At 33.6% G+C, this 26,038-nt stretch overlaps 2 protein-coding genes across 2 annotated transcripts; one reads left to right on the top strand and one right to left on the bottom strand.

Moving 5' to 3' along the window:
- The first annotated feature begins 15,235 nt into the window (after positions 1-15,235).
- Positions 15,236-18,274, top strand: LOC139852043 (probable protein phosphatase 2C 5). The gene is made up of 8 exons (XM_071841260.1): positions 15,236-15,353; positions 15,722-15,968; positions 16,058-16,229; positions 16,316-16,533; positions 16,610-16,717; positions 16,803-16,928; positions 17,018-17,250; positions 17,798-18,274. Exons 2-8 carry the CDS (start codon positions 15,753-15,755, stop codon positions 17,994-17,996), a joined length of 1,272 nt encoding a protein of 423 aa, XP_071697361.1. The 5' UTR covers positions 15,236-15,353; positions 15,722-15,752; the 3' UTR covers positions 17,997-18,274.
- A 903-nt stretch (positions 18,275-19,177) lies between these two features.
- LOC139852395 (uncharacterized) lies at positions 19,178-21,946 on the bottom strand. The gene is made up of 5 exons (XM_071841680.1): positions 21,614-21,946; positions 21,285-21,497; positions 20,633-20,759; positions 20,477-20,547; positions 19,178-19,885 (listed from the first exon to the last, which is right to left on the bottom strand). Exons 1-5 carry the CDS (start codon positions 21,901-21,903, stop codon positions 19,441-19,443), a joined length of 1,146 nt encoding a protein of 381 aa, XP_071697781.1. The 5' UTR covers positions 21,904-21,946; the 3' UTR covers positions 19,178-19,440.
- Between the last annotated feature and the right edge of the window lie 4,092 nt (positions 21,947-26,038).

Raw genomic sequence — 26,038 nt, 5'->3', positions numbered from 1 at the left:
TTTAACATAAGGTTTAGCCTTAACTGTGTTATCTTCATTAACCTTTTCAACTACCGGTTCTTTTTCCTTATCTTGATCAGGTTTTGGTTCTTGTGGAGTAGGAATAGCTTCATCAGAAGTTACAGGTATTTCAGGTGGTTTAAGTGTTGTACCACTTCTTGTAGTAATGGCTTTAGCTGTTTCATTCCGGGGGTTTGCATTTGTATCACTAGGTAAACTTTCCGGTTTTCTTTCACCTATTAACCTTGCTAGGTTACTTACTTCTTGTTCCAGATTTTGAATAGAAGCTTGTTGATTTCTAAATGCTTGAGCATTTTGTTCATTAGTTTGTTTTTGAGATGTGAAAAACTGCGTTTGAGTTTGAACTAGCTTCGTCATCATATCTTCTAAATTCGGCTTTTTATCATCGGGTTGTGGTGGTTTGTTTTGAAAATTAGGTCTTTGCTGGTTGTAAGTATTGTTAGATACTTGTTGATTGCTAGGGCCTTGTTGGTTGTTGTATGAAATATTTCGGTTATAATTCTGGTTTTGATTGTAAATCGGTCTTGGCGGTTGATAATTATTCTGATAATTATTTCCAGGCCTTTGGTTTATGTATGAAATATTCTCTCTTTGTTCCATTGTTAATTCAATACTGAGACAATCTTTTGTCAAATGTGGTCCTCCACACTGCTCACAACTAATTCGTATTGAGTGAATATCTTTAGTCATCTTTTTCATTCGTCTCTCGACAGCATCTATCTTTGCGGAAATGGAATCTAAGTCATGGCTAGAATCGGCTCTAGCTGCTTTAGATGATCTAACGATATCTTTTTCTTGGTGCCACTCATGTGAGTGGGAAGCAGTGTTATCAATAATTTTGTAAGCATCAGTTTCTGTTTTCTTCATAATAGAACAACCAGCTGCTATATCTATGTCTTTCCTTGTAGTGATCTCGCATCCTTGGTAGAATATTTGTACTATTTGAGAGGTGTCTAAACCATGTTGCGGACATCCTCTTAATAACTTTCCAAATCTTGTCCACGCCTCATATAGAGTTTCATTTGGCTTCTGTGTGAACGTAACAATTTCTCCTTGAAGTCTTACGGCTTTAGATGCCGGAAAGAATTGTTTAAGAAATTTTTCAACTAAAACGTCCCATGTATCAATCGCCCCTTCAGGTAACGATTCCAACCAATCTTTGGCTTCTCCCTTTAAAGTCCAGGGAAATAACATGAGATATATCTGTTCATCCTCTACTTCTCGGATTTTAAATAGTGTGCAGATCCTATTAAAGGTACGTAGATGTTCATTTGGATCTTCCTTCGGTGCACCACTAAATTGGCATTGATTAGTCACCATGTGTAGAATTTGTCATTTGATTTCATAATCTGGCGCATTAATGTCAGGATGAGTAATTGCGTGACCTTGGCCAGTGCGTTTAGCTCTCATTCGGTCTTCCATACTTAAAGGTTCCAGATTCTCCATAATTGAATTTGTTGAATCGGAATTACTAGAGGATTCTGATTTAATGGTTCGTTCCTCAACAATCTCTGTTTGAATGATTGGTGGTTCCTGAGGAAAATTTAGTGGTTCAGGATCTATGAATCGTCCCTGAATATTCTCCGGATTCTCAATTGTGAGGTCGGGTTCAAAAAATGGATTATCGGAAATTTGAACTGGAGTACTTGGTCGACTGGATGACGATTCTAAAGAAAAATCAACGGCGGTAATATTTGCTAAATGTCTTGATCTAGTTACAGGTGGTGAACGTACAAAAGGTGGTGAACGTCTTGCTCGGTGCATTCACTGAATATCTTATTAGTTTTTAAAAGGAAAGAAAAATTATATAAGTTATCCAATCAATAGACTTTTCTGATTTTGCCCACGTTTCGAATAGCCAAAAGATGCAGCAGAGGGGCAGGATTCGTTTGGTCTCAATATAATTGAGGACTGTTTGGCTCCAATAACCCGATCCACGTACAAATCCAACTATTACTACGAACCAGAAAATTTTGATGTCTATCAATTTAACCACTTAAAATAAATTTTCGTAATTTTAAGAAATTTAGATAAGAAGTAGAATAAAAATCTATGTCCTAAAAACTAGAATGACGAGAAATAAGAAAGAAAAAGAGCGTGTCGAAAAAAGGTTGAAAAATAAAAATAAGAAAGAAAAAGAGTAACTTATAGAACTTAAAAACACTAGACTAACCCAACCTTATTACTATCACTAACTTAAAATTATAATCGCAAATTGAGATTACTAATTGGAATGATAATTGATACATAGGTAAAAGTCGTCTAAAAATATTAAAGCTTACAGGAAAAACTAAATTCCAAATGAAAATAACTTAAAAAGAAACTAAAACTTAAAAAGGCGTCGCAAAATTCTAAAGCACCTAAATCTTAGTCTAAAGAAAAAGCACTTAAGGAATTTTACGGCAAAGTCTAAAAATCTAGAAGTAAAAATAACTATGGCAAAAACTAAGTCTAAAACTAAATATGAGCTAAAAATACAAATATTACGCTAAAACGATTAAAAAGGGACAAAAATATAAAAATATACAAAAAGTTGTAAAAAGTACAAATTTTATAAAAATATTATTTTTATATTAATTATTTATTAAAACTATTAATTTTACAATTTAATTAAACTAATTTAACTAAAATATAAATTAAATAAAAAGTAAAACTAATTATAATAATAATAAGTAATTAGGGTTAATAATAATAATAATTAATAATTACTCTGTATTTAATGCGAATTAGGGTTTCAGTCACGGGTGTCAGGGCTGCTCCGCGAGTCGCGGTATTCGAGGCTGCAAACTCCGCGAGTCGCGGGGTTCCAATTTTCAACTCAGGTACAGTTTAAAATTCGACGCGCTTTTTTTTTATATTTTTTTCTGTTTTCTGTTTTAAAATCTAAAATATTTATATAATAAAAACTTATATTTAAAAACTAAAATAAAAATAGAACTACTTTATAATTTTAAAAATATCTTAAAAATAGATTTATATATATATTAATTTATTTTTTAAATAAAAATATTTAAATAAAACTTATATTTTTATAAAATAAAAATAAAGAAACTTTATAAAACTTAAATATTTGACAAAATCTTAAAAAAAATATATAAATTTTTGTTTTCTTTTTATATTTTCGAATAATAAAAAACGTATTTTTACAAAAGTGAATTTTAATAAAAGTAAACTAAAAATAAAAATCTTTTTTTTATTATATTTAGCGTTGCGCTTTCGGCGTTTAAGATTCCCCGGCAGCGGCGCCAAAAATAACTTGATGTTATGCGAGGTGTATAAAATACTATTAAATTTTAGAAGGAAATACTATTAAATACGATACAATTTTACACAAGATATTTATTTATTTATTGAATGGATATACTTAAACCTTGCTACAACACTTATAGGCAGTGTACCTAATCGTACAGTAGTGTAGTTTTTAGTAAGTCCGGTTCGTTTCACAGGGAATCTTTTTCACAAAGCTTAACACTATATTAGTTTAAATTTATAAAAATACAAATATATATATATAAGTAATATAATTATTATAAAGGGGGTTTTTTACCGTTTAATGACCAGTTTGTCGATTTTAAAACTTTAGTCGCAGTTAAAACCAAATGTAAAATAATAAATAAATACAAGACTTAATTTAAAGCGTAAAGTAAATAACGATAATGAAATTGCGAATAATAAAAGTGCGATAAAATAAACTTGCGATAATTAAAAAGTACGATAATTAAAAGTGCAATTAAATACAATAACAATAAAAATGCGATAATTAGAAGTGCAATTAAATATAAAATAAAGGAAATTAAATATGAAATAAAAGAATTATGCTTATTTAAACTTCCATAATCATGATGTTTGACGTGTTGATTTTAGTTTTATGCCCATGGGTTAATTGTCCTTTGTCGTGGATTATTTAATATGTCCGTCTGGTTTTGTCCATAACAGTCCATCAGTCATAAATATAAAGTGCAAGTGTCCTCGTCAAATTATTCTTATACCCGAAGTTAAATATTCCAACTAATTGGGGACTTAAACTGTAACAAGATTTTAATACTTTGTTTAATAATTACACCAGGATGTCGACTGAGTGTAACCCAAGGTTTTAATATTTTGTTATCAATTATACAAAGTGTCCTTGTACATAATTTCACCCCTGTTTTAATTATTCTAGTGGCTATTAATCCATTCCCGTGTCCGGTTAAATGAACGATTATTCGTACATATAAATACCCCGCCCATCGTGTCCGATCGAGTGTATAAGGTAATTTATAAGTACGTCCAATTGTAAATCTTTATACTAAAATTAACAAACTATCATTTAGTTAAACAAATATAAAGCCCATTAATAGCCCATAGTCTAACTTCCACAAGTATCGTTCTTTTGTCCAAACCCCAATTATGGTACAAAGCCCAATTACCCAATTTTAGTAATTAGCCTAACATCATGATTACTTCGGATTAAATAAGCATAATAATAACTTAGCTACGAGACATTAATGTAAAAAGGTTGAACATAACTTACAATGATTAAAAATAGCGTAGTGTTACACGGACAGAATTTCGACTTACACCCTTACAACATTCGCTAACATACCCTTATTATTAGAATTATAATTAAAATTAAAATTAAAATATAAATATAAATATATTTACGTATACATATATAGAGAGAGATTGAATTTGGATATTTTTTTGCGATCAAACTGCGTTTGCTTTATAGGCAGTTTCAAAATTTGGGGCTCCGCGACTCGCGGCCCTTTTCTTCTTCAAACTCCGCAAGTCGCGGGGTTCGTATTTCCAGCTCACACATCTTTGTCTTTTAATCTGCCGACGGAATTTAATATATAAATATAATATAAATATATAATTTATATAATTAATTATATATTATATTATATTTATATACATAATTAATTTATAACTTTCGGTCCGTTGCGTCGAGCGTTGAGAGTTGACTCTGGTCCCGGTTCCGGATTTTCGAACGTCCTTGCGTACTATTTTATATCTTGTACTTTGCGTTTTGAATCTTGTACTCTTGTAATTTCGAGACGTTTCTTATCAATAATTGGAACCTCTTTGATTGTATTTTGTACTTTTGAGCTTTTTGGTTGTTTGCGTCGTCAATTCGTCGAATCTGTCTTTTGTCTTCACCTTTTATTATTTAAACGAATATCATTTTTAAATAGAACAATTGCAACTAAAAGCTTGTCTTTCTTGGGGAATAATGCTATGAAATATATGTTCGTTTTTAGCATTATCACTGATGTACAAAGTGTGAAGAATAAAGAGGTGATTCTAGTATTTCAAAACTATATTGCTTGAGGACAAGCAACGCTCAAGTGTGGGAATATTTGATAATGCTAAAAACGAACATATATTTCATAGCATTATTCCTCAAGAAAGACAAGCTTTTAGTTGCAATTGTTCTATTTACAAGTGATATTCGTTTAAATAATAAAAGGTAAAGACAAAAGACAGATTCGACGAATTGAAGACGCAAACGACCAAAAAGCTCAAAAATACAAAATACAATCAAAGAGGTTCCAATTATTGATAAGAAACGTCTCGAAATTACAAGAGTACAAGATTCAAAACGCAATGTACAAGATATTAAATTATACGCAAGGACGTTCGAAAATCCGGAACCGGGACCAGAGTCAACTCTCAACGCTCGACGCAACGGACTAAAAATTACAAATCAACGGAGTACAAGAATATAATATAATATATATATAATTAAATTTAATTATATATATTATATTATATAATAAATAAATAAGCAGCCCATGTTTTTGTAGACTTTTGAGCCTCCCCAGCTGGTCATGCGATCGCATGAGCCTGAAGGGTAAAGCTCATGCGATCGCATGAGCACCTTTTCCAGCCCACATGCCCTATAAAAACGAGTGTTTGGTTCATCATGATCCATCAATCTCTCTATCTATATGTAAACGTATATATATATATATATATATATATATATATATATATATATATATATATATTTTAATTTTAATTTTAAATCCTAATAATAAGGGTATGTTAGCGAATATTGTAAGGGTGTAAGTCGAAATTCTGTCCGTGTAACGCTACGCTATTTTTAATCATTGTAAGTTATGTTCAACCTTTTAATTTAATGTCTCGTAGCTAAGTTATTGTGACACCGCTATTTTTTTTTATACGTGGCGGAAGCATATTATTAATTAATTACGATATCAACATTTGTACAAACCGATGTCACGTGTCATTAAAACAATTTACATATTAATAGGAAGAGACGTAAATACATTCTGTTTTCAAAGGTACACGGTTCATATTCTAAAAGACCACATCAGAGTTAACCCTGTCAAACATAACATCATCATGCCCGTCTTCTCCCAAAAGCACTATCTACAAAAGCTAACAACCTGCAGGGAGGAGATGGAGGGGAATTAGCACGAAGCTAAGTGAGTACGACTAACTACAGGCCATAGTATACATAAGTGTTATACTAATCATGTCACTTAGTCTAACACACAAACATCACCCAAAGTGCCGTCTACAGAGACTCTGGCGGCTCGTCCAAACCATTAACCACCAGCTGATCGGACTGGGGCTTACCAGAAGTTCCTCCACCACCGTATGTATATACATAATCCACACGCGACGGACGCGTCATTCACATATATATACACCACGGCTGTCTAGGCCACCACATGAGGAACCCAACCCGCAGGTTGATCTCTCCTACCGAGGCCACCACACAATAGGGATGCACTGGGCTCCAGCAGACAAGCATCAACCAACATGCAGTCATCACAATGTACCAACTATCCACAACAATAAGTATATCTAACAAGCATGGCAGTCATAATATAACATGCTACTATATACTATATACTCCAGTTAGTCCCACTCACCGATTACCAGCAAATGAGAAGGTGTTCAGCTATCTAATCACTGAACCTTCTCTTTCTCCTTTTCTCCTGAGAAATACATATACACGAGTTAGTTTATGTCCATAAACACCAAATAACACAATACAGAAAATTTTGTCAGAAAACTGTCCGCTAAAAATTTTCTCCTTAACACTTATGCACTTTCAAAATTTACATCATAAACATCAAAATACAAACGGGCAGCATAACGGCTAAAAATCAACACTTAGGTAAAATATTCTGCCCCGGATACTCAGTCGGTCGACTGACACTGACAGTCGGTCGACTGTCTACACAATCGGTCGACTGACCTTCTCAGTCGGTCGACTCACTTGGTATTACATCAATCGGCCGAATGTAAATCTCAGTCGGTCGGTTGTCTTCGTTAATCGGCCGGTTCAACCCTCAGTCGGTCGACTGTCGACCGACAGTCGGCCGACTGTGTTCATCTTCTTCAGAAGCTGAACACAAGTTACGGACTTCAAGCTAAAATCACCAAAACTCGATCTAGAGCTCGTTTTCGACATCAAAACTTACCACAACTCAATTACTACATGTTATAGACTATAAACCCACAACAATTTGACCATAACAACACTTAAATCACTTGTTTTGACACAAATTCAAGCTTTTGAACAAATACACTTAAAAACACCATTTTAACAACAAATTGATCATGAAAGCTCATGATTCATACCTTAAAAGAATCAGTAGAGTGTAAAGAACGTGATTCCAAGACCAATTCGAGCTCAAGATCAACAATGGGGAATTAGGGTTTTGGTAGTTGGAGAAGATGAAGAACGGGGTGGTTTGGGAAAATTCTGGAAAATGCAAGAAAGGGATAGACACAAGTCTATTATTTGGGATTAAATCCCATACTGTGTGACACACGGGTATTTGTCAGTTATCTGATATCTTTCGTACATCATTTGGTAACCCAAACGAAGTCCAAATTAAATAAACAAACCTGTTCCGTCACCCTTGTCACAAACTGGTCCTAACCACATTATTATTTAATAATAAATATTAAATAAAAATAAAAGCACATAGTAACACAATACTAACTTAAGGGCACTTTAGTAATCTTACATCTAGGCCCGATTGAGGATGTTACAGTTATTATTATGCTTATTTAAATCGAAGTAATCATGATGTTGGGCTAATTACTAAAATTGGGTAATTGGGCTTTGTACCATAATTGGGGTTTGGACAAAAGAACGACACTTGTGGAAATTAGACTATGGGCTATTAATAGGCTTTATATTTGTTTAACTAAATGATAGTTTGTTAATTTTAATATAAAGATTTACAATTGGACGTCCCTATAAATAACCATATACACTCGATCGGACACGATGAGCGGGGTATTTATATGTACGAATAATCGTTCATTTAACCGGATACGGAAATGGATTAATAGTCTATGAAATTATTAAAACAGGGGTAAAATTATGTACAAGGACACTTGGCATAATTGATAACAAAGTATTAAAACAAAGTAATAAAACCTTGTTACAGTTTAAAAGGACTGGGTTACATGTAGTCGATATCCTGGTGTAATTATTAAACAAAGTAATAAAACCTTGTTACAGTTTAAGTCCCCAATTAGTTGGAATATTTGACTTCGGGTATAAGGATAATTTGACGAGGATACTCGCACTTTATATTTATGACTGATGGACTGTTATGGACAAAAACCAGACGGACATATTAAATAATCCAGGACAAATGACAATTAACCCATTGGCATAAAACTAAAATCAACACGTCAAACATCATGATTACGGAAGTTTAAATAAGCATAATTCTTTTATTTCATATTTAATTTCCTTTATTTTATATTTAATTGCACTTTTAATTATTACACTTTTATTTATTGTTTTTGTATTTAATTGCACTTTTAATTATCGTACTTTTTAATTATCGCAATTTTATTTTATCGCACTTTTATTTATCGCAATTTCCTTATCGTTATTTACTTTACGCTTTAAATTAAGTCTTGTATTTATTTTTAATATTTTACACTAGGTTTTAACTGCGACTAAGTTTTAAAATCGACAAACCGGTCATTAAACGGTAAAAACCCCCCCTTTTATAATAATAATATTACTTATATATATATTTGTATTTTTATAAATTAAACTAATATAGCGTTAAGCTTTGTTTAAAAGATTCCCTGTGGAACGAACCGGACTTACTAAAAACTACACTACTGTACGATTAGGTACACTGCCTATAAGTGTTGTAGCAAGGTTTAAGTATATCCATTCTATAAATAAATAAATATCTTGTGTAAAATTGTATCGTATATCTCCTAGTAAAATATACACTATTTCATATACGCCTCTCATAACATCAGTAGGTATAAACCCTTGGTTAAGGTTGTTGAAGTCGAATTCTCTTGTAGAGAATGTATGTTGATTGTGTGTATATCTATATGCGTATTATAGGTATATGCTTGCTCGGTTGCGTTGGAGGCAATTTACATATATGACTTGTGCGGGCGTTTCGAGGTGAGTGGAATAATTGTATGTGTATGTAATACTATGTATATAATGTATCTATTTGTAGGGCGGGGGAGGGGCCGGGTATGTGTGGTCTATACCACCAAGAGTTAGTGATATATTTTGTTGTACACTAACGATGGATATTTCGTTGTCCAAACCGACCAAGAGTTAGTGATATATTTCGTTGTACACTAACGATGGATATTTCGTTGTCCAAACTGACCAAGAGTTAGTGATATATTTCGTTGTACACTAACGATTGCTTTGAACGAATATTTCGTTGTCCGTATCGTCTAGGGGGTTAGTGATATATTTCGTTGTACACTAACGGTTGTTATGAACACCGGTGGGAAATTCGAAGTACCATTCCCTTGTATTATTGGTTAACCATGGTTACGTGTTGTAGTGTAGCATATTATATTATTCGGGTTATATATATGCTATCGTTGTGCTAGCTTGTGGTCTTGAAGGATTTAGAGTTATACTTGCGATGGTATGCTATGTATATTGCTAGCGTGTATGAGGTATTTGCGTAAGTGTTTGCAAGTAGGTATATTATATATGTATATGTATAATTATTGCATTCACTAAGCCTAGGCTTACCCCTCTCGTTGTTTACTTTTTTACAGGTATCGTGTTATGAAGCTAGCTAGTCGTTAGACTAGATGTGTACGAGCGCTTGGGCTCGACGGGGTAGCTATTGGATATTTGGACGCGGATTGGGGATTTGGTAGTCCCTGGAATTATGCTCTTGGTATCGGGTTGGGTTATAGAGTCATAACTCGTCTAAATGTAGATTGGGTTGAACTTGTATTTTTGTACTTAATGGTAATTTGGGCATATGTGGGTCCGGTGTCGTAAAACTCGTTTTATTATTGGAACGTGTTAGTTTTACTTATTGTAATATGTTGTGAAAGCCGTTTTGTCAAATAGTGTCGGGAAGTGGTAGATCTTTTTGTGTAAAATGAACATTTTGATCAGAACCGTCCAGGCCTATGTGCGCGCCGCGCACATAGGGGGTTGCGCGCCGCGCACTCCACTGTTTATTTAAAAAAATATATATATTTTTCTGCGTATTCGGTGGGATAACGGGTTGAGTCGTTATAGCAAGCAATTGAATGGGTAACGGGTTACTTCATTTGGAAGAATAGGAATACAAAAGTGTTCACAAACGACGAGTGGGCTACACCGAAGATCATCAACGAAATTCAATCAAAGTCCTTCGAGTGGATTTCAAACCGTTCGAATCTTGGTCGAATAGAATGGCATCAATGGCTTTTACATCGGAATAATCTAAAATTTCCACTTATCAACAATCGTGATCCCGGATAATAATCTTTGCATTTTAATGTATCATTGCGATGTATAGTTGCATAGTTATCGTGCTGTATAGTTTTGAGATGTACAGATTTTTGTCTTGTACAGTTTGAGTTGTTTTAATAGAAAAGTTGCTTTAAAAAAAAAAAAAAAAAAAAAAAAACTTAACTAAAAAATCTATAATTTCTACCTTGTAGTCATATTCTTTACACAATGATAATCAACTTGGTATTTAACTAAACCGTTATATACCACAACGATGAAAATCTAATCCGCATGATTTTGCGAATTTAAGTTAATGAACATGATTGTGCCAATAATCCCATGAACTATTTGGGAACATATTACTATATTAACTATTAGACAAAAATGATGAATAGTAATTATGAGTATTTTTGTCATTTCATTTTTTTTTATTTTTTTAACTTTTTCCTTTCTTTTCCCGAATAAAGCTCCCCAACTTTGTTCAAAAAATAAAATCGACCCCTCAAACAGGGAGGTAGAGTGTCAAATAACTATTTTCATAAAAAATCTTAACTAAACTCCACCCAAATATTTAACGGGTCATATCTTCTCGCTCGCAACGAGTTAAATTTTTCCGACAACATCGTTAAACTCGAGATAATTTTAGGAACACAATGTCACTAACTATAGGCAAAACAGACGCTTTTTATAAAACGATAAATATTTGAGGTACTTTTCATACACGTTGATTTTGCGTTAAATTTTTAAAAGTCGACAATTCCATAGCGAAACGCGGAGATGTAAAATAATATTTAAATCTTTGACATGTTATACCTTTTAGTTCGACTCGAGTTGCGCTTCAACGACATGATCGTTAGCCACAAAATAATTTTACAAACTAAACACAATAAAATACATTGAAAATCGAACCCCTAGCGCGAAGTGAGGGTTCGATAACTAGTTTATACTAAATATAGTTTTCCTAATATTTGCCTATATGACAAGTTAAAGACATATATAATTAAGTCAAAAATCTCTTAAATTATAACTTTTTATTTAAAAAAAGGTAAAAAGTAGAAGGTGTTCCCTGTCGGGAGGGCGGGTAATCCGACCACATACTATGATGTACACAGTCCAGCAGGATTACTCCCTGGCTGGATCCAGCTCATCCCTGGTCACCCCTAAATATTCGTCCTATACGGGATTCGAACCTGAGACCTCTTGCAAGGAACTCAGATCCCCAACCACTGGGCTATCTAGTGATGGTTAAAAGGTAGAAGGTTTTCTCTGTTCGGGTTACCCGGGAGGGCGAGTAATCCGACCCCATACTCTGATGTACGCAACCCAGCATGATTATTCTCTGGCTGTTTTCAACCCTTCCCTAGCCACCACTAAATATTCATCTCAGACGGGATTCGAACCTGAGACCTCTTGCAAGGAACTCAGGGCCCCAACCACTGGGCTATCTAGTGATGGTTATCTTTTTTATTTAATACTCGCTAAATTAATGTAGTGTTTAATTTATATTTTTTGTATTAATTTTAAATTTAAAATGATATCTGAAGAAAATATGAGTCCAATAAATGCAAGTTAGCGTATGTCACATAAAAGCACACGTTAACAATATCACATTATATTTTTATTTGTTTGATTAGCGAGAAAACCCTCTATGAACGAGCAGACTGTCTCCCCATTGAGGATAAACCTCTGGTAATCAAGTCCCCGAGCGCGAGACCTGGTACCGGGTGAATTGCGCATTATGTACACCATCTACTCACAATCCCTTTATAAACGATTTGGCATAGTCATGAATCAAACCCGGGTGATAGGCTTCATTGAACAACTCAATAACCACTCAGGCAAGTCTGCGTGGTTAATAACATAATAAATTTAATTTCTATCGTTTAAGGAAAGTAAACACGTTCGTGATCAAAAGAAAATAGTAAACACGTTCGTGGTTAAACATGCCATGGATGAGCTTTATTTATTTAATTTTATTTTGCCTATTAATATATATTGTTTTTCCAAAAAAAAATAATTTTATAAATTTTCATGAAAATAAAAGCTCTTGCGGAGACGATGGTGATTTATTAGCTGGAATTAATTTTGATAATTCCTTTTGTTTGTCAACTATCACCACAATTTGATGTTGAAAGTGCAAGATCATTTTGTTTGTCAACCTTATAGATTTATTCTTTTATAAGTGGGTAACCATGATTTATTGGATTGTTTTGTAAACAGTGACATTTGACAATAACATATACCATAAATAAAACATTATACAGAGTTCTAGTAATTCCCAAGAAAAATACTATAAATGAGTGAATACGGTTTTTAACTTCGAAATAATAATCGAATTTGTTAACTTAAGAAATACTAAAATATAGCTAAAAAGTGATATAACATTCAAAAATATCCATTAATAAAAAAAACATTGATTAAATAGCAATATATCAGTTAATACAGAACTAGTATTACTATATCTAGTAAATTCAAAAGGATCAATAGAATGTTTAGAAAATAATAGTATTGTTTTTTATATAAAGTTCTAGTGTTCATCTTTTGTGATATTCTAGTTTTTTTTTTTTATTAAAATAAAAAAATCATAGTAATATTTTAATTTAATATATACATATACATTAATTATTTAATAAATAATTATTCTGTCAATAAAAGCTCACAAGTCCAAGGGCTTACTAGTAAATAAATAAAAGAAAAAAGTTGTCTTTAGTTAGATTACAACAAACTACAAAGGTACTAAAAGTTAACACAAAACTACATGAATAGTCTATGTGATTATACGATTTTGCACGTTTAGTCAATAAACTTTTTTTATTGCAAGGTTAGTCACCAAAGTTTGTAAATCTTGCACATTTAGTCACTTTGTCTAGCAGACGTTAATATTTTCGTTAAATCATGCATGTGCATATAATGTGAGGGGTAAAATAGTAAATTTAGCCATCTCTTCATTTCTTATTCACTACCAAGTACCAACCTTGAAAATAATAATAATAAAAAATTATATACTCCGTATTATAGTAACACAATCAGATTTGAACACCCATTTCCATGGTGGGTTCCGTCTCCGACGATTTCCATCTCCGGTAATCAGTAATCACAGTGGCGACCTGCAACACCATCTTCCCATCTCCGACGATCTCCACCACTGTAACACACTCAGATTTGAACAACTATTTCCATGTCGGGTTCCATATCTGATTTCTGGACCTCGTTTCTTAGCGAGGAACGAACCTGGATATGCTCGAGGTAACCAAAATTGTTTCGTCTCATATCTCATTCGTGATTTCAATTTTTATACCTCGTTTCGTTGCTGGATTTAAATCGTGCCTTCCTTGTTTCTGTTGCTCTTATTAGTGGATTTAATTTTAATTTTGTTCAAGAATAATTGACTGATTTCGATTTCAAACGATGGAGGCTTCGGTGCTCAGATATGAAGTTCAGAGTTTAATCAGTTTGGGAGTTTAATCAAGTAGCATAGGTGCGTTTGTATTTGAAAAGGATATACGAAATCAAGTACTACAAGTGCGTTTGTTTTTGAAAGGGATCCACACAATTCAGATCGATGTACTACAGACATGTTTATGTCGGGATCCATTCTGGTTTTAAGATGAAGTTTGCAGGTGACTAGAAAATGGAAACGGGTGAATGACTATTTTTGTTGTAATTTTATTGAATAGCTTCGCCAGTGAATTTGCTGATATTATTTTAGTAAATTTCTTGTTGCTAATAATACGTGAACCTGCCGTTATTCATTTTTCTCTACTCAGAGGAAATCACTAATGAATTGTTGATGGTTTTAAAATAATTTATTTGTGTTGCTTGATTTTAAAGGATTTATGAACGATAACGTTTATGTTCAAATCTAAACAGCAACAACAACAAATTTAGTTAGTTGATTTATGAAATTTTGTTGACGACAATTAAAGATTTCAACGTAGGTTTAATTACGGTTTTAACAGAATAAGATGAAGCTTTAGGACTTGTTTGATTTAAAAGAGAAGAGAAATTTAAAAGGACCAAGATACCCTCACATATTTAGCATGTGACTAACATTTGACGGAAAACACTAACGTCTGTTACACGAAGTGATCATTCTTGCTAGATTTGCAAACCTTAATCATCATTTTTGCAAAAACAAAAGTTTAGTAGCTACATATGCAAGATCATACAAATTACATGGACTATTCGTGTAATTTTTTTAAAAGTTAAATAGAATATAAACATAAACATAAATATAAATATAAATATAAATATAAATATAAATATAAATATAAATATAAATATAAATATAAATATAAATATAAATAAAAAAAAGGTTGTTATCAATTGTCATATCATAATCATAATCAATAATCAATAATCAATTCAATCAAATATATGAATTTAGAGAAGAAACATTTGCCCCGATCCACACCCAAACCCAAACCAAAACCCGCTTCTACATCCCCGCGTTTCTCTGTCCTCTAAATTTATGTCTTTCTCATTCTCTTTCTAGTCTAGGGTTTATAACAAATTGATTGTATTTCAATTTATACAACTTAAACAATTCAAATTTTATTCAATGCTGTTTTAGTTTCTTCATTCTAGATCTGATTGCGCTTTCTTCAATGTCTTCTCTGTAAGTTATCATCAATTTAGTATCAATATATATAACCACATAATATCAGTTATGTGTATGTATATATCTATATATCTATCTGCATTTTGCTAACTGTGTGTTTCCGACTTCTTTTATGTAATTAAATGCTTACACACCGATATGAAAATGTTAATTTGATATATACATAATTACATATGTGTGAGTAGTGATTAACTGACTATTTGCAGTAGAAAATTTTAGGAACTGCTATGAATATGAATGAATTATGTGAAGATTTTAGTTTAGGTTGAGTTTTTAGCTGCTATTAAGTGTTTAAGTATGAAGTATATTTGTATGGATTGATCAAGTAGTGTTTTAATTAACTTTTTATTTTGAAAATGAATTAGGGTATTGGATAACGAATTGTTATAGCAAAAAATGAGCAAAAAGGAGATTATAAGTATGAAGACAAATCCGGCACTTGTACCGCTCGGGACGTTGATTGGTCGGGAGCTTAGAAATGGGAATGTGGAAAAACCTAGTGTTAGATACGGACAAGCTGCTTTAGCAAAAAAGGGGGAGGATTATTTCTTGATTAGTCCCGATTGTCAGAGAATTCCGGGGGATCCGTCAACGTCTTTTACAGTTTTCGCGGTATATATTTAGGATCTGTTTGTTTAATTGGTGTGTTAGTAACTTGACTACTGTATCAGTTTGTTGAAATTTGGTTTCCTTTTTGGTAGATATTTGATGGGCACAATGGTATATCGGCTGCTATTTTTGCCAAGGAGAATTTGTTGAACAACATTTTAAGTGCGATTCCTCAAGGATGTGATCGTGAAGGGTGGCTTCAAGCGCTTCCTCGAGCATTGGTTGCAGGTTTTGTGAAAACAGATATCGAGTTTCAACAAAAAGGTATTGGATTTGGATTTGACCTCGTTTATCATTTCACCATTAGTTTTAGCAACGTCTCTGTCTGATAATCTTTTTATGATTGTTAGGTGAAACATCTGGTACGACTGTTACATTCGTTGTGATTGACGGGTGGACTATAACTGTCGCATCGGTCGGGGATTCACGGTGCATATTAGACACACAAGCAGGTGTTGTATCACTATTGACTGTTGATCATAGGCTCGAAGAGAATGTTGAAGAACGGGAACGTGTTACCGCAAGTGGCGGTGAAGTAGGACGCCTTAATATTTTTGGCGGGAATGAGGTAAATAAAGATAAAGTTTCAAGCTTTTAACTTCTTAATAGAAAAAGTTGTAAATCTTACATTAATTTTCTTTTAGGTTGGTCCACTTCGATGTTGGCCTGGCGGGTTGTGTCTCTCAAGGTCAATCGGTGATACGGATGTCGGGGAATTTATCGTTCCAATACCTCACGTTAAGCAAGTGAAGGTTGTAAACAATGCATCATTATTGCCTTCTTTTATGTTCTGATACATTTAAATGTTAATCTGACTCATTAATTTTGTTGATGTAGCTTTCAAATTCGGGAGGAAGACTTATAATTGCTTCAGATGGTATTTGGGATGCGTTATCGTCTGACGTGGCAGCTCAATGTTGCCGGGGATTGCCTGCAGAACTTGCTGCCAAACTTGTTGTGAAGGTTTTAAATCAACAGATGAAACACAGTTCTTGTTATGTGTATTATTTATTATTAATTGATTTTAATCGATACATATAATTTGGAAACAGGAGGCGCTGAGGTCACGTGGTCTAAAAGATGACACAACATGTGTAGTTGTTGATATCATTCCATATGGGTATCCTGTTATCCCTCCGGCACCCAAAAAGAAACAAAATCTGCTGACGTCACTCATTCCTGTAAAAAGATTTCATAGTTATGCGAAAAAGGAACCAAATAAGCTTTCGGCTTTTGGGACTGTAGAGGAGATATTTGAAGAGGGTTCTGCAATGCTTGCAGAAAGGTATGTTATAATAAGATTCATTGATTCCATTAATTTTGTAGAAGTTTCCTAACTTTTGAGATATATAAACATGTTATCAGATCTATTCCCAAGAGTTATAGTCTTACAAATATAGTATGGCGCTATAAACTGAATGGTGCGTGTAGCGAGATTTGTCGTAGTAAATGTTAAATCATGCTCGTTATCGTATATATTTTTATTGATATATAATAAAGATGCCATATCAGGTGAGATTTACTTGCTGTGTGACATTTGGAAAAAAAAAAACAGCTTCTTACACGTATGCAATAGAAAATAAATGTATATATAAAGTTTATCAATCACTTATATTGGATTAAGCTATGATAGGTCAATCTGAAAGCGCCAGCTATAATGTAGGATGCTACATGGTATAATCGCTAGGCCGATCACAATAACTATTTCATTTATGGTTGAGCAAAATACAATGTGGAGTATATCATTAAAAATATGTACGCTCTCTGTAGATATACGTAGTTGACTTTTTTAATGTTTAAGTCATTATATACATCTTGTGTAATTATTGCAGGCTGGGAAAAGATTTATCTTTAAACTCAAATTCGGGAATATTTAGATGTGCAGTTTGTCAAGCAGATGAGGCATCAAACAAGGATCTATCTGGAACGATATTCTCAGCATCATCGGGACCCATGTTATGTTCAAAATGTAGTAGAAAGAAAGATGCAATGGAAGGGAAAAAGGCAAATGCACCCACATTGATGATATAATAACTTAAGGTGGTAAATACTAATACATTCTTTGATTGGCAGTGTGTGTATCATCTCTTTTGAATGAAATCTCGAGATGAAAGATAGAGTTTTTAGGTGTGTTTGTGGAGACGGTAGGAGCATGTGTGTTAATTATATATTATGTGCTCGGCTGTTTGTTTGACTCACTAATCAAGAACAAGTGCTACATTATATTATTATTATTAAAGATATATATAAGAAAATGTGTGATACTGTTTGATGGTGCAGCTGTCTTTGTAATTAAATTAAACCGAATTGATCCCGTTGTGTATATTTTACATCTGAGAGCTGCATTTTTGTGTTCAAGTATTTAATGATCCGCTATATATGTATGTTAAATTTTTTGTAGGTAATAAGGGTAGTTAAAAAGTCTAGCCATTGGATAGAAAAACATGTTCATACGAACTCGGCATAAAATGTACGGGTTACTATGAGTTAAGCTAAAACCAATGGTTTCCATTTTATTTAGTTCAAGATAACGCATGCGATGACCAACTTTGTTAGTTCAAGGTAACTTCATCCTTCAATTGGTGATTCTTGTTTAACTTAATTGTTAGCTCTGTTTTCAAAACACAAAGTATTGCCTATCAATCAGTTGGAAGCTATTGATTGGGTGTGGTAGAAGCAGAACTTTATAGATCCAACATTATTGAGAGACCTGGCGAAGAAGTACGCTTTAATCCAATTGATTGTTTGTTTGTAGTCCAAACGAGTACAGTTGGGACATGATCTTAAATCAAAAGCTGTTTTTGTATGTCCAACAAGTTCAACACTGTTTGGAGTACACATACAGTTCTGCTTGTTTTCGACAGAGTAATTACAGGTAAAGCTTACCTTCTCTTACATCCTTTTCTTTGGAGTAAAACTCATTTTCATGTCACGACTCACGAGTATGGATCTTACAAGAAGAAAATACATACATTGGTTCTTGAAAAAAATAAAGAGCTGAGCTAGAAAGTGATAAGGAGGGAACATGAAGAGCAGCAAATGGTCCAAATACAAAGATCATTGGAACAGTCAGTTACCTTATACTGACATGAATGAATAACTTGAATCTTGAATTTCATCACAAAATGCAAACCCCAAGCTGTAAAGTAACCAGTATGCAGTTGCAGGAAGTGGAAATCACTGTCAGGAATTAGCACCATCGAAGCATATAATATCAAAAGATACAGAAGACATATATAATCATCATCACATCAGATCCAACATCCAACCAATAAAGCGTACACCGTCAGTCAAATGATCTCAAATTCATCATCACATCATATGATCTCATAATTCATCATCACATTAAATGCAACTTACAACAAAGATTTTACTTCACCATCTATAAACTACACTCTCAGTAATAACAAAGCAACTCTCACTAAGAAATTATACCAAACACCCACACTCATGACTTAAATTCACATATGCCAGCTCATGGCCTGAGAGGCTTCAGTCCAAGAGACGCTCGTATCCTATTCGCTTCAGCAATTTCAGGATCAGGATGATCAGTTCCATCATCTTTCTTCTTTTCCATTTCCTTCTTCTTCTTTGGTCGTTTTTCATCTTCTGGCACTCTTCTAGGGCTACGGCTCGTGTCTCGTGCATGTCTCCTTCGTCTTTCGTCCCCATCATAATCCCTATCCCTATCTCTTTCATTTCGACCCCTCTCCCTCTCCCTACTCCTGCTTCGGCTCCTTGAGTAGCTCCTCCTCCGACCACCACGATCCCTGTCACGCCTATCTCGTTCCCGACCTTCACGTCCATAATCTCTATCATTATACCTCTCCCTGTCTCTATCTCTATCTCTGTCCCTATCACGCCCTCTCCCACGGTCCCTGTCATAATCTCTCTCATATTCCCTATCATAATCTCGATCCCTACAAAAAAGTCACATCATTAGCATGCCAAAATGTAACCAACTGCACACAAACTATATGAAACAAATAAACCCAACTGCATATAAAAAGTATATCAAGTTGCTAACTTGGATTGTGAAACTTAAAGATGTGTGATCCATCATACTTCTCTACTGTACACTGTCAGTACAGAGAAACCTGGCAGGATCATAATGTATCGATCTAGGAAGCTGTTTAAATACACTGGTCGCTACACTGCCTTGAGCCTACAAAAGCACAAGGCTGTGCGAACCCGTGTGAAGTTAAAATGGGTCGGCCCATGTGCATGCGTATTTGCATTTGCATGTCTCATAATGTTGGAAACAGCTTCCGCTACTCCTTGGAGTTAGCATCACAATTTTTTATGACAAAAAGATTGAACAATTGACTGAAATTCGGAGTTGGTCATCTTGTAGGTGGGTTCTTTGCACAAGTATCAGATAAGCATGAAATCAAACTAACTGATGGTTTTATCAAGAAAATGAACATGTCAATAAAGTTAGGGACAAGATAAAATATATATGGCAGAGAGAACATATAAAATACAACAGTTAGGTACAGAGGTAATCATACCTATGTCTATGACTGTCGTGTTTCCTATCACGGCCTCTTTCCCTTGTTGGGCTTCGTCCACGAAGGTAATCCTAATTAAAAAAAAAATAAAAAATAGTCATCATTATATTATGGAGAACCAAATCATGTCAGTGAGTAATGCAGAAAGTTCTAAACCTTTTCATGATCCTTATCATCAGTATCCATGAGTTGCTCGTCTTCATCTTTTTCCTCTTCCTCCTCAAAATCATCTTCAAGTGCACTTTTTCGAGGCTCCAGAGCACCAATTGCTTCAATGGTAAGCCTGGATGCAAGCAAAGATATATTGAAGTATCAATGTATTATATTGGCAGCTGCAGCAATAACAGACTGTAACACCATATAAACATGCACTCTGTATTCCCTAAATATATGTTTAAGAAGAGATCAAAAACTAGACTGTTAAAGGTCAATTGAAACAGCAGCTACCCAACAAGACTCATTCTAGAACATGCAGATTGCAGCCTGTTGCATTACATATAGAACTACCAAACCAATCTTATAACATAATTACTAATAGAACAAAAGATGGTACTTCCTGCTACACCAGTGAATATTGATACTAAACTATGAGCCAAGTATAGTATCCCGCTTTAGTTGATACTTTCATTCAAAGTTATAATGGTCCATTTACTGTAAGTTTATTTTCTTATTAATTAACTAAATTGCAATAGATAGATGGAACACAATTCACACGGGCAGATAAAGTATAAACTATCAGTCACATAGTATCACCAAATTCTACTATTAACAGAAGCAGGGTGAAATTCATATAGGTTTCTAAATTTACCTTTTCTTTATACGAGGCAGAGCGATATCACATGAATAATCTTTGGTCAAAAGTTCATCAATAACCTCATCCACATGTGTCAATGCAAATCGTCCATCACTTAGCTTCTGTCTCAGCTTCCTATAATCATTATACAAAGGCTCTAAATATCGATACACATCGATATCGGTCCCTGTAAGTCTCAGATAAAACGCTCCAAGTACTCTCACATACCTGCATCACGTATAAATAAATTCACACATTCTAATAAACATGTACATAACATAAGCAATTAATCAGAATTTTAATAAATTGACAAAAGAGGATAAAATATTGTAAGCATGACTTACTTATAATCTTCATTCTTAATAAATTCAACAACAATTTCTTTATCAGGTTGGATCTGAAGCATCTTAGTGACGAGGCAGATGAACGGCGTAGGTTTCCGGTTACCACCGTGAGTTCCGCCGACGTGATCGAGCTCCATCGCCTTATCAACGAGCGTTTCTGCTGTTAAACCGAAACATTGTTCCTTCCAATATGTGTGTTGATAGATTTTAGACCTCAATATCTTTTCAATGAGGTTTTGTGGATTCGTTCCTCGTATGTTCTTCGCCGTTGGATCCGTACGATTCGCCATTGATGATGGCTTCCAATTGATACTAGGGTTTATATGTGTTAATTAGCAGGTACTTTGAACCCTAATTTCCCCCCTCTTTGTAAAGATAAACATAATTTGTGTAGTTACACTTAAGTCCCTAACCTTCTGCGTTTGATAAAATGTTCACCAAAGTCGTAATATATTTGTATTGGTCCCTAGATCTGTATGTATTACAAACTCACCACAAAAATAATGTGCAACATTATTCCCTTTCTAGTATTTTAAATAATAAATTCGTGTTAGTTTTCATGCTCAACAAAGTGGGCTTCTTATTTTTCTTACAACAACAAAACCCAATACCACATAACTGGTGTATGAGGGAGGTGAGATGTAGACAATCCTTCCCTTATCCTAGAATAAAGTCAAGTCATTTCTCCACCTAGAGTGAAAACACTCTCAAAAGTAGAGAAAATCATCCCTCTCTCTATTCGACGGATAGAGAGATTGCTTCCGAGTGGACCTCCGGCCAATAAGTAGGAAAAAATTTTTTAAAAAATAAAATAAAATAAAATTGAGACGCCATGAAAATGGTAAAATCAAATTTTCATGGGTTTTAAATCCTGCCTGAAATTTAATTTAGGCTCTAAGAGTCAGTCAAGTCGCCAATAAATCGACGCTTGCTGTTGACTCAATAACTAGAGCCCATTTTCTTTTACAATAAATCGCCAATAAATCTTATTTTTCTTGTTTATAACAATTTTCTTTTACATACATTAAATACCAAAGAGCCAATGGCTTAGCGATATATATATTAAATGTTGTCACAAGACCCATTTTATGATATCTGATAAAACCTCTCTCACATTATTGGTCTGACATATTTCGTCATTGTTAAAGCCACATTACTAGTTGTGGACCTTATGCGCTGTACTATCATATTTTTGACTTGATAATGGAGATGCAATTTTATACGCTAATTGAGATGCTGATATTCTTAATTAAGGTCTCAAGCTTAATTATCGAAAACCCACACTACATAATCAAGTTAGTCTCAAATAAATATAGTTTTCCTTTTCGGGTAGGCTGAAAAGCAAAGCTGTTGGACGGTTGTCCAATATGATGGCTCACATTTAGTAGACAATTTGAAATTGTCTTTTGCATGGTGAAGACATCAAAATGAAATTGTCTTCTCCATGTGAGAAATCATTGTAGAAAAGTTTAATTTGTCTTGCTCAAAAGTCAAGATACAATGTGTACATGTGTTATTTAGCAATAGTTGCCAAATTGAAGTTTGCAAGCTAGGTTTTCACATGTATATGTGTGTATCTATAAATAGATGGACTTGGAAATGATATAAGACATCAAAATGGATCAAATCTAAGGGAGGATCAAGTATCACAAAAAGGAAAAACATAGTTGAGCCATAATATCAACGGAGTGTGTTTTTTGTGAGGTCAAGAGCTTATTCTTGTAAGGAGTGTACTGGAAATTTAGATTTTATCCTAAAATCTAAGGGGCTTGGGTTAGGGTTAACTTATAGTGTATTTTTTCTTGTACCGAGATCTTTTATATTATAAGAATAAAGGGAACTCTTGGGGGTGCACGTAGGCAGGGTTTTGCCGAACCGCGTGAAATCGTCGTGTTATCAGTTACTTTATTTTGCTAATTATTATTTCTCGCAAGTTTGTCCCAAAAAAATTATATCCTCGCTTCCGCTGGTGTGGGTGCGTTGAGCAAGTTGTCGTAACAAAAGCATTATCCGTTTACGTTTTACAATAAAGATCCGATGAAATGAGACCCATCAATTTATGCATACACTAATAAAATTGTGAAAGTACAACAACACTATAAGACCACAGGTCCCTTATTAACAAATGAAAAATAATAACAGGAAAAAACTTTGTATTTATTTTGGTGCAAGAAAATAAAAGAAGCAATAAACACAAAGACTACATCGTGCTTTTCCTCCTGTACTTTTATTAACCAAACTAATGGCTTTTATAGCCGATGAAAAACATCAAAATAGCACTAAAAAAAACTTCTTCTCATGTGTCTAAAGAAATGGCATACGTACACCTCTCACCAACTATCTCACATTTCATATTTCAAGCGGTCAACTATGACCATTTCCAATAACAAAACCAATTAATTAAACAAATAACAAACATTAAACATAAATATAAATTAATGCAAACTTAACATATGATAGTTCCAACAAATACAACACATAAGTTAAGAAACAATACAACATAAAATTGAAACATTTAGAAAACGACCAAATTGATGAATCAATCATCATCCTCACCGTCCTCATCATCAACGTCTTCCACAGTGTACGAAGTAGGCTGCACCTCCGTGTATTTACCAGACGTGTCACCTGTTGTGTCATCTAATGTAGTAGACTTATCATTTTGACGTACACTACTAATCGTAGGCGCTGATGGATCAACATTCGAGTCACCTGGGCCAACATCAGAAACAACCTGTTGAACTATATCACTATAACTCAGTGCCCCAGTGTCCGTTGAACTGGTCCGGTCGTTTTCAAAATCAGTGATACTAGGTTTATAAGTACGTACATCTGACATTGATTTAGCAGGACCGTCATCTTGATCAGCTTGACGTTGACCATAGTTATCTTCGAGGAAGCTTGGGACCCCACCAGATGTAAAGGTGGGAGGTGCTTCGGTTGCATCGGCTATAGCGGAGTCATCGATATCACTGACTGAACGCTGAAACGTATTTGTGGAAGGAGGTCCGTTGTTACTCATTTTAAATTTTGATTTTTGAGATTAATTTTGTTTTGGGTGCTATGAATGCATAAAGTTGGATCTGTTTATATAGAAAAAAAAAATGAATTTTGTGATTATAGTCAACGTCAACATGCGGTGTTTCATTTTCTATTATTCTTTTGTGAACCAAAAGTTTTCAAACATTTAATTAATAGAATACAACATATATTGGCTTTTTTAGTTATGGTTCATAAAGTTGATTGATAGCGTAAACCGTCTCAGCTATGATCGAAAAACTAATAAAATTAGTCATTACTGTATTATACCTATATATACCTACATATCTAAAACATATACAACAAATGAATAGGAAACTCTAAGGGTTTCACACATCCACCACAAAAGTTTAATTTTTTACAAATTGATCCCACTTTTTACCACTCTTATTTTTATAGTTTTCACAAACTTACCAAACACTTCTCGCTTCTTATAATTTAACCACAAAACTTCTCATCCATTATAAATCCACCACATATTCTTTTTCAATTTACTAACTCCTCATTATTATTATTATTATTATTATTATTATTATTATTATTATTATTATTATTATTATTATTATTACTCACTATACTAAAACAACCACCAAAGTGAACAGTACCCCACACGTGCTTCGTCGGGTTGCACCTCACCCTTAAACAGTTGTACCCACAAGGTGTACTATTGTGCTACAGTAACTTCTTTTTTCTTGGTCTCCAACAATAAAGAAGCAACTTTCATAAAAGGAACAACCCTATACATCAACTAAGTTTTTTGTTTGTTTGTCCTTAGCGATAAAAGAAACAAATTTCATAAAAGGAACAACCCTTCAATGTTATCAAAAGATGTCGAAATTTTTTTTCCTACAAAATAGATCAACCAATTTTTTTAAAAAAACTCGAACGCTAAAAGAATCAACTTTTACAAAAGGAACAACCCTTCAACGTTAGATGTCGAAAAAAATTTCTTTTTTACAAAATAGATCAACACTTTTTTTTTTAAACTCGCATTCAAAATGGAGCCCCCGGCGCAAAGCGAGGGCTCCACAACTACTTATTTCTATTACTATTATTAATATGTAATAAGATAGATTTACTATTTACTATTATACTTTAAACTATTATTAATATATAATTAATTATTAGTAGAGGGATCAAATAAAAACTTTTTTAGCATGAGAACCCTGAGAACTCGAAATTCGAGCAAAAAAAAATGGCGGGCGAACAAAAAAGGGGTTTGGTCGAACAATTTTTTTTAGGCTTGGTTCTACATGGTTCTACATTTTGATATTCGAACAAAAATCGGGTAATTCAAACAACTTTTGAGCAATTCGAACAATTTCTCGTTCTACATTTATAATTCGAACAAAAAATAGAGAAGGTCGAACAATTTTTGAGCAATTC

Source organism: Rutidosis leptorrhynchoides, chromosome 6, assembly GCF_046630445.1.
Source record: "Rutidosis leptorrhynchoides isolate AG116_Rl617_1_P2 chromosome 6, CSIRO_AGI_Rlap_v1, whole genome shotgun sequence".
Classification (NCBI taxonomy): Eukaryota; Viridiplantae; Streptophyta; class Magnoliopsida; order Asterales; family Asteraceae; genus Rutidosis; species Rutidosis leptorrhynchoides.
The sequence above is the reverse complement of the archived record's forward strand: the minus strand, read 5'-3'. Positions and strand labels throughout refer to the sequence as shown.

Excerpts from the sequence above, each read along its gene's own strand:
- LOC139852043 (XM_071841260.1), top strand. The coding sequence starts at position 15,753 with ATGAGCAAAAAGGAGATTATAAGTATGAAGACAAATCCGGCACTTGTA. Across the intron at positions 16,230-16,315 it reads TATCGAGTTTCAACAAAAAG|GTGAAACATCTGGTACGACT; the intron begins GTATTGGATTTG and ends TATGATTGTTAG. Across the intron at positions 16,534-16,609 it reads ATATTTTTGGCGGGAATGAG|GTTGGTCCACTTCGATGTTG; the intron begins GTAAATAAAGAT and ends ATTTTCTTTTAG.
- LOC139852395 (XM_071841680.1), bottom strand. The coding sequence starts at position 21,903 with ATGGCGAATCGTACGGATCCAACGGCGAAGAACATACGAGGAACGAAT. Across the intron at positions 21,498-21,613 it reads ATTAAGAATGAAGATTATAA|GTATGTGAGAGTACTTGGAG; the intron begins GTAAGTCATGCT and ends TACGTGATGCAG. Across the intron at positions 20,548-20,632 it reads ATGATAAGGATCATGAAAAG|GATTACCTTCGTGGACGAAG; the intron begins GTTTAGAACTTT and ends TTTTTTAATTAG.